The sequence below is a fragment of the Lates calcarifer genome, linkage group LG23 (genome assembly GCF_001640805.2).
Source record: "Lates calcarifer isolate ASB-BC8 linkage group LG23, TLL_Latcal_v3, whole genome shotgun sequence".
Lineage (NCBI taxonomy): Eukaryota > Metazoa > Chordata > Actinopteri > Centropomidae > Lates > Lates calcarifer.
Window position 1 is genome coordinate 9682145 of NC_066855.1, and position 17172 is coordinate 9699316.

Below are 17172 nucleotides of genomic sequence, written 5' to 3' on the forward strand. Positions count from 1 at the left end.
CTTTGGTTCTCATACAGCCATAACAGTGTTTAAGCTGCTTGTCCAATCAATTTTTTCCACATTTAGTTGCACCCATTTTAATCTGCACTTATGAATCTACTTAGATGGATGTCAGTATTTAAGTGGGAGCCCTTCATTCTTTTGCTGGTTACATACATATTCAAATACACATCCACCCACTCTTCCTCAGTAATATTTACAGTTTTCAAAACATCTCAGAAACATAAATAAAATGGAATAAAAATACATATACTACTAAATCTGTCTTTTACTCACACACACCCACACACTCATACTAAGAGTCTAAGAGTCTGACTAAGAGTCAGCACCCCCTCGGCCTTGCGTACCTTTCCCAGGGGTGCGGCTCTGGATCATGACCTCCCCTGCTGCACTGCTGCGAGCAGGAGCTGTGCCAAATATGGACTTCCTGCTCTTTCCCCGGTCCTTCCCTCTGCCAGAGCCGGCCGGAGACAGTGTGGACAAGCCTGGGTTCCCACACACAACAGGCAAACAGAGGAGACTGTGGTCAATAATGAAATGCAGGCAGACTGGGGACCCCACAACGATGTTGACGATGACCAGTGTGGCTCTCTTGTCTTATTTTCAATTTGTTTCACTAAATGCAGGAATAATTTTCTCTAAAAGCTGCCACTTCATCATAATGAGGATGTTGCTCCTCTGTCTTGCAGGCGTCACTTAAAGTGTGTTTGCTTTAAAGAGCTGTTTTGAATAGATTCCAATCTTTACTAAGGTCAATGGTAATAAAACGAATGTCATTAAATTGAAGATCTATTTATGCAAAAATGTTGCATGTAACACATTCCAATGTTATTCATCTTAAGATACCTCTTATTTGGTATCAAATCTCTGTCTCCTTTCCCAAAAATATATAAGACGAGAAACGCACCATGATCTTTAAACTGATTTAAACGTTTGGACACAAGTTTTTAGAAGTAGCATGTCCATCTGAAATCACTCCACACAACAAACAGTGAGCACAGCAACCAGTCTGCTGTCTGTCTGTCTGTCTGTCTGTCTGTCTGAACTGGGCCAGCTTCCCTGTCTTCTCTTTTCTCAGATCTCAGGTCCCTGGAAACAGTAAACAAATAAAATACCAGTGGAAACACGGGCGGGTTTATAAGGGCAGATGTCACGTAAAGAAAAGAGGAGACAAGCAGAGGAGAGGACACTTGAGGGAGGAAAGAGGAGATAAGACAAAAAGAAATATTTGAGATAAATGGCAGCAAAAGAATTAGGATAGAGGAAATAAGAGGCATTTTATGAGGGACAGGTCCGCTTAAAGATAGACAGTTAAAACTGGGAGAAAGCGGTGTCCTAGGTTAAATTTATACCAAATCTGTTTCCTTAAGGAACAGTACATGACAACTGTACTGCCGTCGTGCTGTTGCAGTACTGACAACACAAAAAAGAAACCATATCTTTCCCATGGGGAGAAAGAGATTCATCATCTTAGTGGGTGTCCTGTGTGGGAGAGGAATGGAGTGTAACACAGGGATATTAAATGTCGTGCAATGAAAAAAGCATTCTAAAACATGGGGAAAGGTTTGACCTCTTAAATATAACATGGGAGTGGATTAGAGCAGGACAAGACAGAAGAGAGGAGTCGATGAAAATGACAGCGTGTCAGAAATAAAAGAAGAGAGGGTGGAAGAAAGACTTTGACAGAGGATAAATCACTTTGTGATGGGAAAAGAATGCATGCAGGAGAAAAGGGGAGCATACAGTCACGTGAAAGAAGGACTGTGTCTGACAAAGAGAGTGAATGATAAAATATTCTCTACCGGGGAATTTCACAGCCTGGCAGTAGATGATGAGGTCAGACAGCTCCTGAGCAATCTGTCGACTCTCCTTCTTGTTCTGAGGAAGGTAGAACTCCTCGCCCAACTCCATGTCGAACACCTACAAGTACAGGGAGACACGGGACATGAAAAACACAGTTTACAATATTTTACTTGAAGAGACAGTGACTATTGGAGCATGGGCTGAACTTCACAGAGACACAGACAGAAGAGAGTAGGAACAAAGCAGCAGGGCTAGATGCTAGATTCCTATCCAAATTTCATGTTTTTACAACTTAACATTTCCTGTCTTATTTTTACTCATCTATGTTGATTTCAACATATTTGTAAGTCTTTGATATCATTTCCCAGCAAAATATTTAAGAAAATGAGAGCAAAATAAATTACTAATAAGCACTGGCTTGAATCCAAACAGTCAAAATAAACTAGGAGCTATACAATGGGCTCCTGTGTGGAAATATGTTTAATTGTACAAGTCAAGTGATTCAGTGTTGATACAATTGTAGCAATTAGGCCAATTTAATACTGTAGTTCTCTACCTTTCCTTTGCTCTGCGTGGCACTGTCGGTCTTCTTCATCCTCTTTGGTATTTCGTCAACAGGTTGCTCTTCCTTGTCTGCTGAGCTCTTCCCCTCTGGCTTGTCATCCAGGATGTTATCTACACAGACAAAACAACAAATTATTTAAAAAAAATAAATAAATAAAAACAGATGATACCTGGGATGTACACCAGCCAAACCTGTTAACTTGTTTAGTTGCCAAAAGAGAGCTAAGGCGTATTATCCCTAAGGGCACTTTCTCAGCAATTGTTACCTCAATCAAGCATCAAAAACAAACAGATCCTTCACAAGCTAACTGATAAAACAAGATTTTGAACCACTGGAAAAAAAACACTCATGTCTGCATGCAACCACCATTATTGGTGTGAAAGACATCTGTCAATCAAGCAAGCTAACACCCAACCTCTGTCCTTAAAGACCCATTTCTTTTTTTTAGACCCACACTAATAAATTTACAAGTTAGACACATGCAAAGCACAATGAATGTAATCCCTGAACACTATCTCCAATACATAATCTTTATGACAACATTGGATCCAGCAAAAACTGACCTGACAAATATCCATAAAAATAAAACTTTCCATTGGTGGCCCAGTTGCTCTTGATGTAGTATCTGTTAAGTCACCAGTAAGACATATATCACAAGAGGTAAATTCATCTGGGAATTTACTTCTTGTAAAAACAAATACTGACTTTATTTCAGGAGAGTAACTGGGTTTTTCTTGTTATGCTGTTTTTTATATTCAGACCAAAAAGACTTCTCTGATATCCTGGGGGTATCTAATTTTCAAAGAAGAATAACTCTCAAACTCCACAGCGGTTCTGCATTTCATTCAGAGATTAACTACGTCTTTTAGAGGACTTTTATTTTGTAATTGTAGCTCGTCTGTATCTCATCCATCTCAAGTGGGAGGAAACCTTTAAGCAGGTGGGAGCAATTAGAGAAGGGAGAAGGGAAAAGCATCAGCAGTTATCTAGTACATCCCTAGCTACTTGCAGAGTTATGCACGTTCCCAAGCAAAAGCCCACAAAGACCCCTCCTTGCTGGTGTTCAAGGCAATGTCTATCAACTGTAAACAGGAGCAACAGTAGGGAGTTCTTCCCTTTGCTCCCATTCCGCCTACACATTAATCGCAGCCAAAACCACATCACAAACACATCAGCTTAAAAGGGCATTTTTTCTATCATAGCTAATTTGTTTAAATGCCGTCATTTGGAATGTCTTCCTTAGAAAAGGGTTGAGGAAAAGAGTTGACCTTGAATGTCGTGCTGTAGACAGTAGCCAGAGAAATGAGTTGGACCAGACTGGGACTGGACGGAGCTACAGTTAAACAAGGGATGGTGGCAGCTTAGCACTCAAGTGTTTGTTTTTTCTGGGCCAACTGATGTTGAGTCCCAATCATGTATGGTCAAATGGAGACAGTCAGGGTGGAGGGTGGTTTATTTGGTCAGGATGTCTACTAACTGGTAGGTTAATATTTGACTAAAAGAGCGTTTGCAAAAGGGGTAAGTAGCCACATTTAGCCACACTGTGAGGTTTAGATATGAGAAACGTTTTTTAAAAGGTCCATGACCGGTAAGTTCTTCCGACAGGGACAAGCAGAGGGCAGGGATTAGGAGGGAGTGGAGCTGGGACTGGGACCGGGACAGGGTAGTTTCCCCTGGTCTGTTTTTTAGTGCGGGGGCAGCGTAGGGCCTGAGAAACCAGATGGCTTTGTTTTGTTTCCCTGATGAGCCTGCCCAGCCACTAGCGAGGTCACAGACAAATACAGTATAGCACACAGAGGGGTGGAGGAAGGGAGGTGATGTGTTTGTGGGAGAAAGAGAAAGCATGCAGACGTCGTATTGTTAAAACACTGACTGAAATGAATTTTTTTTTCTACACCACACCCAAATTTGATGCCATTCAAAATTATACATCTTTTAAAGATGATCAATATAGTGTAGAGGTATATGCAGTGGTCCCATCCTGGTCTGACTAAGCACTGTGTTTAAATACAGGTCAATGAAAGATACATAAAAGCACGACATCTACAGGCCACAATGCAAGCTCACATCACAATTGCTATCAAAACACAACACCCTTGTTACTCTATATACAGTGGTCACAGTGAGGGAATTTGATTTAAAGTAGAAGTAATTTTGGGTGATGAATACATAGACTTCATATTAACAAAGTCACTTGCATTGACGCATGGCACAAGAAAAGCTGCTGTGGCAAGTTGGGCAGGTTGGGATGCTTGTCGTATTATTGCAATTACGTAATAGCGATAAAACAAATGTACGTCATAGCAAACACTCCTGATGTCTCTGACTATCCATTGTTAGCAATCCAGTAGTGATAAATATGCCAGGATGACACCCTAAAGAGATTCTAACACCATTACATATTAGAGCAATTGCAAAGTAGAGCAGAACATAACTTCTCTGCTAGTGTCAATGCTAGTTGTCTTTATTTTGCTAGCTACAGTAGAGGGTGAGGGAGGATGTCTTGCAACACAGGTCATCAGTTCAGTCCCTGAGTGTTAGCACATTCTCATTTATCAAGTCCCATAAAACAATACAACCTCCATAATACATTTTTTGCTATGAATCATACTAAGGCTCCAAACACGAGAACTGCTGGTTCCCATGCAAGATAGCTGCAGTTAAGTACACCACCTTAATTTGTCCACACAAGCAAAAAGCTAGCAGCTCATACAGTATACTGGCACAGACAAGAATCAGTTTAGAGAAGCGGTGCACATCACTTGAACATCCACACACCTGTGTTTCCTCTGTAGTTATTCTGCAGTGGTAGACAGCCAACTGTACATTTGCATCAAGGAGTCATAATTTCCCCTTAAAAATTCAATAGCAAGGTCAGTGTTTATCGGGATCGCCTTTAAATAACCATATAAGGATACGAAGAAGGATAATAGTATGATGTGAATGTTCCAACATAATAAAGACAAAATGAATTAGCGAGAGACCGCCAGCTACCACTGCAAAACAAAATTTGAGGAAAACACTGGTACTGAGAGGCACATCAGAGCCGTGCATTTACCTTCCAGGCCATACGAGGCAGTAGAGGCTGTGAGGACATCAGCTAAGTGGAAAGCAGGCAAGATAAGATAGGACAGGAAGGGAGTGAAAATAGGGTGTCAACATAAAGTGTTGAAAAGACAAAATAAAGGTGAACAGAAGCTGATTTAAGGGTTACAACATAAGAATCAACATATAATTTATGTGGTATTTTAGTCTGACAATCCATGGAAAACTTGTACGTCCTTAAGTTCATTTGAGATTCAGCTGAAATAAGTATTTGTCTCATTACAACCCCACCGTTATCCTTACCATCTGATAGAGACTCATAGTCGTAGTCGTACTCGTCTTCTTCCTCTTCCTCCTCCTCATTGGCGTGGTTGCCAGGCGAAGTAACCCCTGGCGACCCGTTGCTAGCCTGGGCCTGCATGTGGGCCAGCTGGTGAGCCTGTGAAAAGGTTCAAATATTGTAAGAAAAACAAGAGAAAAGGTTGCAAAGTGGGAGTAATCTCAGGTAAAAACCATGTGCAAGAAGAACTAATATTTAAACAAGATAAACCTGCACCTGAAGTATGATATATATCTACCCATCACCTTGTACAATACACAAGCCCTTATCTGCAGATATCTATAGTGCGTATACACTGAAGCGCACCATTTGCAAGGTAAACTGAGTGAAAATGGTGTGCTGAGATGTACATTTGAGGACATTAGCATCTATTATTTATGTGTTACAGCACTCTAATGAACAGTGCTAAATATTCAATATACTAATGGTACCTGAGAGGACCATTAAAGGATAGTTTAGATATAAATAATGTACATGTTCATATATATATATATATATATATATATATATATGTGTGTGTGTGTGTGTGTGTGTGTGTATATGTCTCTTTCCTTAACCTTTTGTTTGAGTATGTCCACTGGTGCCTGATGGGCTTTCAGCTTCTTGTTCTTGAGGAGGATCCTCCCCTGCAGCTGCAGCGGCGACGGCAGGTGAGGGTCATCGCTGAAGTCACTTTCAAAGAGGAAGCGGGTCACAAGACGTTCCCCAAACACCGTCTAGCGGATGCAAATTCAAACATGATAGAAAAGTCATCGATCTGTGGTACGCAACAGACCACAATGCCAACTGAAAGGAGGAGAAGAATATCTAGAAGCTGTAGAGGAATCCACAACAACAGGAAAAAATGAAAGTGCTTTTATCAACACAAAACAGCATAACAAATAAACAAGCCCAGTGGTGACACAAGCTGCCCAGAGGCATAGAGCTGTCTGAACATCAAAGACTTTTCTTTATCAAGCCGCTCAGAAGTCAGTCTCCAGGGAGGATGAAACGCTGGGAAGTTTTCTTAGATGAAAGCACGATGATGTTCTATGATGTATCTGTTGTGCCCAGATATGTGTGGCCTTGAGTATACAACTTAAAAAAGAAGAGGAAAGGGACAATTGTAGCCTGAAGATTAAAAAAGCAAGCCTCTGACTGGAGGTCTGCCAGTTTGAATGCCCGGAGCAGCTGAGAAAATCTGGTCAGGGGAAACAAATGAGTGGAGGGGTAGAGTAGTGGGGTTGGACTAGAAAGGTGAAGCTGTAGGTATATCTTACTATTTAAAGCAGGGTATTACTGAGAACAGGGCAAGCGCTCTTAGCTAAACTCAAAGATGGAAGCAGTTTTCCAATGAAACTCTACTTGCATGGATTTAGCATTAAAATGCTGAAAATGTGGTACTACTGGGTGAGTGAGAAGGAGTTTCAAAGTTCATCTGTTCAGTCAGGAAACAAACTAACCACACACGGGAAATGTACCTTGAAGATCTCAGCCATCTTGCGTTGCTGCGGGAGGGAGCAGTGGTTCTCTATGGACAGGATGACGGGCATGTCGGAATTGACAAACGCAGCCCGGTTAATTGCTTCCACCACATCCTGGAGGATCATATGAGAGATTTCATTCTTAGAGAACAGCGATTCAAGTGAAATATGTGACTGTGGAAACCAATACTACTGAGGTTCAATAAATGCAGATTGAAATTAAATACAGGTGTGGGTCCAACTCTGATTACATAAAATAAATAACACTGATACAACGCTGAAGGGTAACCAGCTGGTGAACTCATGCCAGTTGAACTGTATCCTAAAAATGTGTTTTGTTTTCTGACACAACAGAGTTTCTTGCCTGGACAACTTTTGTCAAAATTAATACATCGTACAGCAGTGCTGTATGTTTGAAGAAATAGGTCTGTTCTGGAAAATTTTGCCATGTCCATGCAATGAGGCATGAAAGCGGAAAGCAAAGAGAGCTAGTAATGGATTGTGCATTTTTTGGAATTTAATTATTCATATGCACTTCTAACCTTGAAGGGTATCTTAGTGGTGAGTGTGTGTCCGTGGTAAATAACTGGCATGCCATCATCTCCATCCCAACAGTCCAACTCGACGCTCCTACAGCCTTGCAGCAGCACCTGAGTAACCAAGACAGGCACAATTTAGTTTGAACATAAAAAAACAACAGGAGTCATGGATGAAATATATATATATATATATTAAAATACTGGGTAAAAACACAGTGAGTAATTGACTAACCTGACTGTAAAGCTCAACAGAGGACTCTCCTTTGAGCTGGTGTCCGGTCAAATATGTGTTATGAGAAGATTCAATGTAGTAGTAAGACAGAGGGTAGTGCAGCTCCTCCGGGTTGATTTCAGATTCTTCGTTACGAGAAGCAAAGTTCTCCTTGTCCATCAAGTATCTGGTACATGGACAGAGGGATTCTTAGATTTCAATACACAATGCTATTGCACTGATTACAATTAGCGAGCCATGAGTAAGTTGTTTTTCAAAATGCTGTATTACAGAAAAATGTCTTGCAGGATTCACGACTGAAATTCTATTTAAAAATTTTAAATCAACTTGCCAGTAGCACAGAAAAGAATATCTAAATTTTTACTATACCTTGCAAAACCTTCAAATGACATCCAGCCCATTTGTCTCATGCTTGATGAAGGTTCAAATTTCTGCAAGAGAAAAAAAAAAAATCATCGATCAACCTTTTATTTCCTTGAATCTACTGTTTTCTCGTTCCTCGTGTTGTAAATGTTGTCCCTCCTGGGCTCCAGACTCCTACCTGTATGATGCTGAGAATCTCATCATAGCTCAGGTGCTCCCTCTGACAGTTAACTAAAAAGTCATTGAGCTGAGGGATAGCCAACCCCAAGACGCCCAGCGATGCGTTCTCCACTCCAGTCCCGTTGGTCACAATGCTGGCTGCTGCAATAGCGTCCGAGATCTGCTTCTGGTTGTCCGACATCTGCTGCCTCGTCCGAATAAACAGGCCCAGATCAGAGCCGTTGCGGGTTAGTAAGTCTGGAGAGGAGAGGAGGGGATTAGGTGAGGGGGAGAGAAGATAAGGAGAATATGATGTTTTTGTACATGTTTTTGTCTGTTAACAATGTCTAAATGAATATAACTGTATATTTTACCAAGGTCTGGTTGTAGCCCCGTGTCCTTGTCATCTATTCTGAGGTTGGTGTAGAGAGGAGCCGACTCTGGACTTGATCGACTGCAGGGGACAGCGAAGGTGTCAAACAGCTCCTTCAGATCCTTCCTGCTTCGGATACTGCGAAAGAAATGAGTCACAGATTTTTAGCCATTTTAGCCACCCTGCACTGACGGGTTGTTTGTCCACAAATACAGATGCAAGTTTCTTCTTTTGTGCAGAAGTGTTGCCTTAAATAGGCAGACAGAACTTCTTTTTTTTCCTTAGCCCTTGTTGAAGATGAAATAAAAGTGATTTAGATTTTGATTTTGCAGTCAGAGCACTTGAACTTTGCATCATATTACCCAGTTTGAATTTCTTTTGTTGGAAGAAATAAAAACTTCAATTCATACACTGGCATTCAACTAACATCTTAATGTTCTATAATATTCTATTTTTCCCTTTTTTCAAGTCAAATTAGGTAATTTTGCCATACCTTCCATGAGTTCATCTCAGTCAACTTTTTTAACAAGTCACTGTAATATACTGTATAGTTCAGCTTTAGGAACTAAAGCAGGGTTTTTGAGACACTGCTGAAGTAGTTTCATTTTCTCTGCATGGCTGTGGTTGAGCAAGTGTGGAATTTAAAAGGAGGCTGCCGGGCAGCAGATGAGAGGATAACACTACAATCTAAGAAATGTAGGAGGACTGGTATGAGAATAATCCACTTCTTATCAAGGCAAAACATTGTTTCCTTTGATTTGACAGGGAAAAAATATTATAGACGCTAAATATTTTACAGAGAAGAATCTTTGGAAAATATCTCAGGCATGATAACACTGAGAAGCATTTGCTGAAATTGTTTTATCTTACTGTCTTTAGCTGCTATAGATGAAAACACAACCATGTAACAAGGGAGTGAGATAGCAGAAATGCTGAACAGAACATGCACACTATACATATGTCAACGCTTCAGGCCATAACTGAATACTGGATGGTTACATGTAACCAGAAAAATGTGTTTGATCCAGGTTTTCGTTTGGCAGAAACAGAAACATACTTATCAAACATTTAAAACTTTGAATTCGGCCAGACAAGTTGATTTGTAAATATGTGCTTTATGGACAGTATCTTACTCCACAGAATCTAGGAGAATGTTTTTTTTTTTTGGTTGTTATTCACCTGAATGACTTGAAGAGCTCAACAAATTCAATGAAGCTCATTGTGCTGTCAGAAATCATGAGGTTCTGGAAGCCTTTGAAACAGCCTTTACCTCGACCGTGCCACGACCTGCTGCTCCATGCCCTGCAACCCAGAGAGAAAAGCAAAAATAAAATAGCTTAGCCTCAAATGAAAAAAGGGAGGTCAGGATCAGTGGGTCAAAGTTTCACACCTCGAGTCTTCATATACGGTATGTACATACCCTGGTTGTGACTTGGCAGTTCCTGAAAGGATTGGAGAGGATTGTGGACGGGACTGGTTGGACCCGGCCATGCTGGAGGAAGAAGAGGAGGAGGAAGAGGAGGCTAGCAATCCAGGGCTCTTATTGGATGAGAGAGAGAATGGTCCAGGGAAGCTGTCCTCTATGGAGGCAAAGAGGAATAAGTGTAAATAAACATAATACAGACATAATACAGTACTACAGGATTAGTACCTGTAAAGATTGCTTTACTATTTAATTAGGTTTTCTTCTTTTCTTTTTGGTTATTAAATTTATAGCACCTTTGCTGGATTTCCTAAACAAAATCCCAGCAATTTCACCTGGTCATCTATTATACTTGTAATCTAGCTATGTCTTCACTCAGCATACATCTACAGAGTTTTGTTTTTTTCAATAAATTTAAGTGGTTCCTAAAAATGTCACCTGGATCTTCTTGGTCGATGCTGTCAGACTCCGGTCCGTTCCGATACAGTCCCTCCTTACAGCTCCGCGTTTTCCTGGACACCATCTCGTCATCTGTGGCATCCCCACTGTCACCCTGTGTTGAGTATTTTAAATGCTTTGTTAAAAACAAACCAACAACTGTATTCAGCATCAAAAATTTAATCTGTAAGATTCGGTAGGTAGCCACAGTTAAATGCACTGTGACTTGAACACCTAAACCTAAAAATGATCTTCAATTCTTCCCAAAAAAAAAAAAAAACAACAACTCTCTATGTACTAACCCTGACAAGGACCTTCTTCTTCTTCTTGGCCTTATCATTCATGCTCAGTGGACTGTTTTTCTGGGCACCAGCTTTCTCCGCTCCACCTGTGCTCATGCTCCACCTGCGCCCGCCGAACAGCTCAATGGCCTGGGCTAGTGTGGGGCCTTCGTACCTGCCATCCTCCTGACAGAAACAAACACACGGGCACAGAGAAAGAGAAAGGAGGCAAACACATGGGTTAACGCAGGCAAATTTTAGCTGAAGGCCGCTCATCTTTTGTTTCTGTGTGAGTGAAAGTTTCCATGATATCCTTTGTGTGCTAAAATATGAAACTTGTTCAAAATGATGTGCAGTTAAAATCACATGATCATCAGTTTTTCTTAGGTCCTTGGGGAAATTCAGGCAAAATTCTCAAATGAAATGAACGGACAAAAAATGGCTAAGAGGAGGAACATTACTTTGATTTCTAAAATGTGTTAGGGACACGTGTGAAAGTTGGGGTATTCAGCTTTAAAGAGTAATGAAAAAAAAATCCTACTACACATACTTGAAAGAGAAAAATATAATATAGCTGAAAAACTTCAGGCATTAATAGAATTGACTGTGTGCAAGCAAAGACAAGTCTTGTCAAGGACACATCATTTATCTTACCTGATACAGACTGACATACTGCCTCCTCAGCCACTGCAACCTTTGGTCAGGAAACTTCTTTAATTTTCTGGTTGCATTCACCAACTCCGACAGGCCCTTCTGAAGCATTTGTGCCGTGTGATTTGGGGCCACAAAGTGCAAAAGCCTATTGGCAGTGGTCAAGGGATCAGTTAAAATACGTGCTGAAATGGAATTCAAAGCAGAATGCTGCTGGGAACAAGGCACAAACCTGTTGTCAGTGGTGCTGAGACCATAGAGGAGGCTGAGACCGTTCTCCTCCACTGTCATCTGGCTCAGCTTGTTTTGTAAACACACCGCATGGACATCCACTCCTTGGTGACCCAGAAACACTGCCTGCACGTTCAAATAAACACAATATTATGAGTGCAATCTCAGCTTTGACTGTCAAATGCTTTTCAAAACAATCCTGCAAGATAAATGACTATTCTTCTGATGCGCCTTTGTAAATCATGAGTAGTGAATGACCATATTTGGAGTGATGCAGCTCATATTTCTGGCATCAGTATAAACTTGCTTTAAGAAAAATACAAATACAAATCTCTACACTAGTTTCAAGGACTAAAGGTGGAGACTTTTGCAGTCTAGATACCGAAACAATATCACTATCAACAAACCTTCACCACTCCTAGGTCCAACAGGCCCTCTGCCAGTCCTGCCACTACAGTCTGTCCTAATCCCAGTGGTTGTTCTGGAGGGGAAGCTCCTCCGCTCTGAGGCTTACCTGCCATAAATCAATACATTTATGACATGTTTGAAATGTAGTTAAGCTACAAATACACACATTTACAACCAGCTTAAATTGTATGTGGCACAAAAGACACGGGGCTTACTACTTTGGATAAACACTTTTACAGTATGTTTAAAACATAATAAAGACACAGGAAATGTGATTTTTTTATATCACAGATTCCTGCTTTGTTTAAAGAGTAATAATGAGAGAGGAAATGGGGCTGCTCTGTCTGGGATATAAACATACTCATCATGTTTAAAATATCTGGAAGATAAAACTGATTACATAACACAGAAGCAAAAATAAGTAATAACTAAGAAGTGATTTAAAATGGTGTAAAAAGCAGCAGTAGATAAGTCTATCTTTTAAATAATACTGAGATGGTTTTAATGAATCTCTGCCAGTATTTACCCCAAGTAAGTGTTGTGTTGTCAGGCTGCAGTCGCAGCAGGCAGCGAGCGGTGAGGTGGCTGTCCTGGTCGTAGTGGATGACTGTAGCCCCCTGCAGCAGAAACTGGTGAACGTCTGGCTGCAGCGACAAGACGTACCTAGAAAAAGAGAACACAGAGAGTGTGGAGTGTCTGTTGAGTTAGCTTGTACATTTTTTTGCGCGAGCATGTGTGTGTTTGTTCCTTACCAGGGAATAAGCTCGGTGCCATGGCTGAAAGCTCTGTGTGTCTCCTCGGTCCCCTGAAACTCCACCTCCTTCACCACGGGCTCAGACGACAAGTCACCATCTGAATCCGACAAGTCCCCAACCATAAATCTGAATACAAGATGCAGCATGAGGTTTGGAAGAAAGAAATAAAAAATGTAAAAAAAAACAAAGAGAAAATTAGGTGTCTGAATTTCAAAGTTTTAGTTTACTGATTTCCACAGGAATCCTTAAATGCATCAGTCTCTACATTTAAGTTCAACTACTGTGGCAAAGCGGTGAAGCAGTTATTCAGAAAATGCTCTGAGTTCTAGTCAAAAGTAAGAGATGACCTGCATCTACAGCACAATAAACAACTCTGTACTGTAGTGCATCGGCTGAACAAGCAAAAAAAGCATCATGCATTTGTTTTTGCACATTCCTTGACTACTAGACAAGCCTCTACTCAGGCTCTAACTGAAACCATTTCTGGGTGAGAGGTTAGCCAACACTGCTCAAACTCCTGACATTCTTACAATCACTTACAAGACATGGTTTGATTCTGCCGGTGTCCTAAATGAATGGGAACTATGGGAGAGTGGGACAAAGAGGAACGAGAGGAGAATAAACAGAACAAGGTTTTGACACAAGTCCTCAGATGTGAAAAGAAAAATAGCGAGAAAAAGAGGATGCCGGTGGGAAAGATAACAGGAACACAGGAAAAGTACACCTAAACCTCTCTGAGTAAAAAAGATGATATCTATCTGCATCCAAGTACAGATGGATGAGCAGCATACCCCTAGCCAATATTAAGTGGTCTTATCCTGAGCTCTAACATGAAATAATAACTCAGAGTCATAGAAAACTGTCTGGAAACAAAGAGAAGATAATCCAGATTTCCTTAGCGCTAACACCACAGCCCAAGCTTGAAATTAAATCAGTTGTCTAACAACATTTTATGTTTGTGTCCAAATTCCAGCTAGACACCTTTCACCAGTGTGCTGAAAAGTACCAGAGCTCTGCTCCTTCCTGCCCAGACAGGAAACTACCCTATTATATATTTTCTCTTTGACACAGGGGTTTATGTGAACATCATCCCATCACAATAACAATCTGTAAATACAGTATCTTCCTTCACAAACCTATTATCTTGTGCTGATATTTATGAGAGACAGTTGCTCTACCAAAGAAAAAGGTCCTAGAATACGATACTGTACAGTAAAAGGATGGTGAGAAACCTCAGAAACTGCTGTGAATGCAAAAATATTGAAGTATATGTTGAATGTATTGTACAGAAAACACATTCCTAAACCACTGAATTATATTATACATTATACAACAGTTATATTTTTTGCACTAGACAACAATAACTGAAAAAAATCCAAACTTTTAGTCTTTTGACTTTGTGTCCACAAATGCCTTTTCAGAAACTGCTCCCCCTGTGTTTACAAACTGCTTATAAAGCATTGTGTTTTTATTCAGAGGTGAGTGGCCAGACATGGCAATCGTTCACAGTGTGCCAGTGTTCATAGTTTTCATAAAAAAGTCTGTACATAATGGACCGTTTTCTTTTACTTTGTCAATGAGTCATTGCCTATGAACCAACAGGAAAACACTCAATTTTGGACACAGAACTTTAGCAGGAAGGGTCACAGTGCTAAACAATAGAATAATTCACCCAAAAATTAAAAATAGACTAAGGGTGCCCTAATGCTGGGCTGGGCAGTAATTTTTGACATCATCAGGAAAAAATTCCACCATAAATTCAAGTGATCTCAAGTGAGCAAACTAGACTAGACCATATTTTCAAAAAGGATGAAGAATTTGTTCTATGTGTCACATTAAAAAGGAAAAACTAATTTAGTCATTTTCTAAAGAAGCCAGAGGCAAGTAGCCAGGATGAAGAAGGAGAGGTAAACACTAGTAAACAAAAAGTGGAAACATTGATGCAATCAACTGATATATAATGTCCAGGTGATTTGATGGACTGGGTCACATGCTATGTGTCACTATATGCTTTAAAAGCTTGGTCACAACATTCCCTCCACACACAGTAAAACACAGAGATCCTCTTTCATCTCGATAGGATTGTGGGTGACAAAAAACCTACACCCTTATAAGGTATCTTTAAGAAAGTCACAAAGGTACTGACTGATTGCGGCAGCGGTCCCTGAAAGAGTTGTTTCTTGATGCAGGGGATGGGCCAGTAGAAGAGGGGCTGGTGGACGCCTCGTCGGGATCCTCTGCCTCCAAACTACGATTACATGATCTGAGGAGCGGAGAGAGCAGAGTCGAGAGTGAGAAAGTTTGAGATCGAGGCAAAATGGTGGCTGATAAACACTGGGGAGTGAAATAGACAGAAAATAAGTAAGACTCAGTCGTCAGGGTGCAGGTGGACCTGATAATCTGGAGGATGTTGCTGACAGTGGCTTCTTTTTCTGGGACGTGTAGGCCGTTTGGACCGGACCGAGACATGAAGTTGTGCTGGCCAGCTGTAGTCAGACACAAACTAGAGAGAAGAAAATACATGTGATTCTTTATGCTTGGATCAGTTATAGAAGATGTGTGTATGCTTACAGGTGTTTATCGCACCTCTATAGAGTCCTCTGTGTTGTCTGGAGCCGGTTTAAGGCTAATAATGCTTGCTGTCCCATCTAATGCATCACTCAGCTCCTTCAGAAAAACTCCACAGAACGGCACAACCTATGGTGTAGGGACAGAACACAGAAAAACACATCCTATTGTAGCGTTTAACTAGACCATTACATTCCCAAATGTCACCTGAATATAGAGCAACCCACCTTGCATCCTGGGATATTGAGAGCTCTGGTCACAACCTTCTTGTACTCAGAAGACGACTCATGCTGGGCCATGGCGTCCTTTAAGCTTCTCATGGTGTCGATATCTGACTGGTCCATAAACTGCCACATCTTCAGCACTTTGCGAGACCTGGAACACAAAGAAATCCTCAGTCAGCTGTGACTGAGATGATTATGTGAGCATATCTATGAGAGTCTGTCTGTGTGTTCCTTAAAACCTGAGTCCTGCCAGGAACTCCATGACTCCGTTGTAGTTTCCCATGTTCCAGCAGCATTTAGCAACGTGGACCAGGTAGGAGAAAACCTCCCTCTTCTCCTCCATGGACCCTGCGGTCAGGACCAGCCACGTCACCCACGAACTCACCTACATTTTCACACAAAATATTACTATCAATTACTATCACACTTAGACTGATAAACAAACAGAAATATTCCTGAAGCTGCGGCTTCTCCACCAGCTTTATCACCTAAGAACTAAGCAGAGTAAAGACATGTACTTTTTTTTCTTGATTATTCATAGTGATAAACTATCCCATAAGCCTTAGCACTGTTGATTACTCACTGCGCAATCTACATGAAGGTTGATACAAAACAGTAGGATGACTTGTAAATGTGTTATTAGAAAGCTGTTACTATGAGTTTTAAAACCAAGTGAACCCGAGACAAGGTCCACAGCCAAATGACAGCCAGCTGAAACTCTCTGTTGTGTGTGGTCTTAACTTGCACTCATGTCGCTTCTTTTTAAATTCTGGTATGGCAATCTGTGTCTAAAGTGGTAACGTATGCACAGGAGCATGCCAGCTGGCCACACACACACACACACACACACACACATAAGAAAGAATGAGATCAGATATCTATCAGCTGCACTCTGTCCCTGCTCTGACTGCCCTCTAGCACACACAAAAGACACAAACCAGATATTTATCATGGTCAGCTTCCTTTCACATTCTTTGTGATGGACACACAAACACACACGCACACACAAACTCACAAAACAGGAAAAGATCAGATTTCAATCTGGCTGCTTCTTGGTCTCTAGTACAGTATCTGTGTCTCTATGCATTTGAGCCTGATGAATGTATTCACACACACATATGCATAGAAATACACGCGCACGCACACACACACGCACCAAAACTCCCTGACCCCCTTGCAGGCAGTAAAAAACATCCCCCTGGTCTAGAGATCTATTACTGGATTATGTAAGAATCTGTAAAGCCCACCACAGTTTGACTTCACAGGGACTAAATAAAGACACACACACACACAAACATGTAACAAAGTACG

General features: G+C 41.0%; 1 protein-coding gene across 1 annotated transcript in view; it reads right to left on the reverse strand.

The window, feature by feature from the left end:
• Positions 1-17172, reverse strand: part of plce1 (phospholipase C, epsilon 1) — an 80329-nt gene that overhangs the window by 12327 nt on the left and 50830 nt on the right. Inside the window, 26 exon segments of the mRNA XM_051066228.1 lie at positions 348-485; positions 1803-1920; positions 2360-2478; positions 5717-5852; positions 6311-6469; positions 7214-7330; positions 7759-7866; positions 7988-8153; positions 8357-8418; positions 8529-8767; positions 8884-9020; positions 10062-10184; positions 10303-10462; positions 10744-10858; positions 11046-11210; positions 11679-11823; positions 11908-12032; positions 12314-12420; positions 12841-12977; positions 13067-13195; positions 15216-15332; positions 15462-15553; positions 15555-15572; positions 15656-15766; positions 15865-16012; positions 16101-16246. Coding sequence (XP_050922185.1) covers positions 348-485; positions 1803-1920; positions 2360-2478; positions 5717-5852; positions 6311-6469; positions 7214-7330; positions 7759-7866; positions 7988-8153; positions 8357-8418; positions 8529-8767; positions 8884-9020; positions 10062-10184; positions 10303-10462; positions 10744-10858; positions 11046-11210; positions 11679-11823; positions 11908-12032; positions 12314-12420; positions 12841-12977; positions 13067-13195; positions 15216-15332; positions 15462-15553; positions 15555-15572; positions 15656-15766; positions 15865-16012; positions 16101-16246 — 3337 coding nt within the window.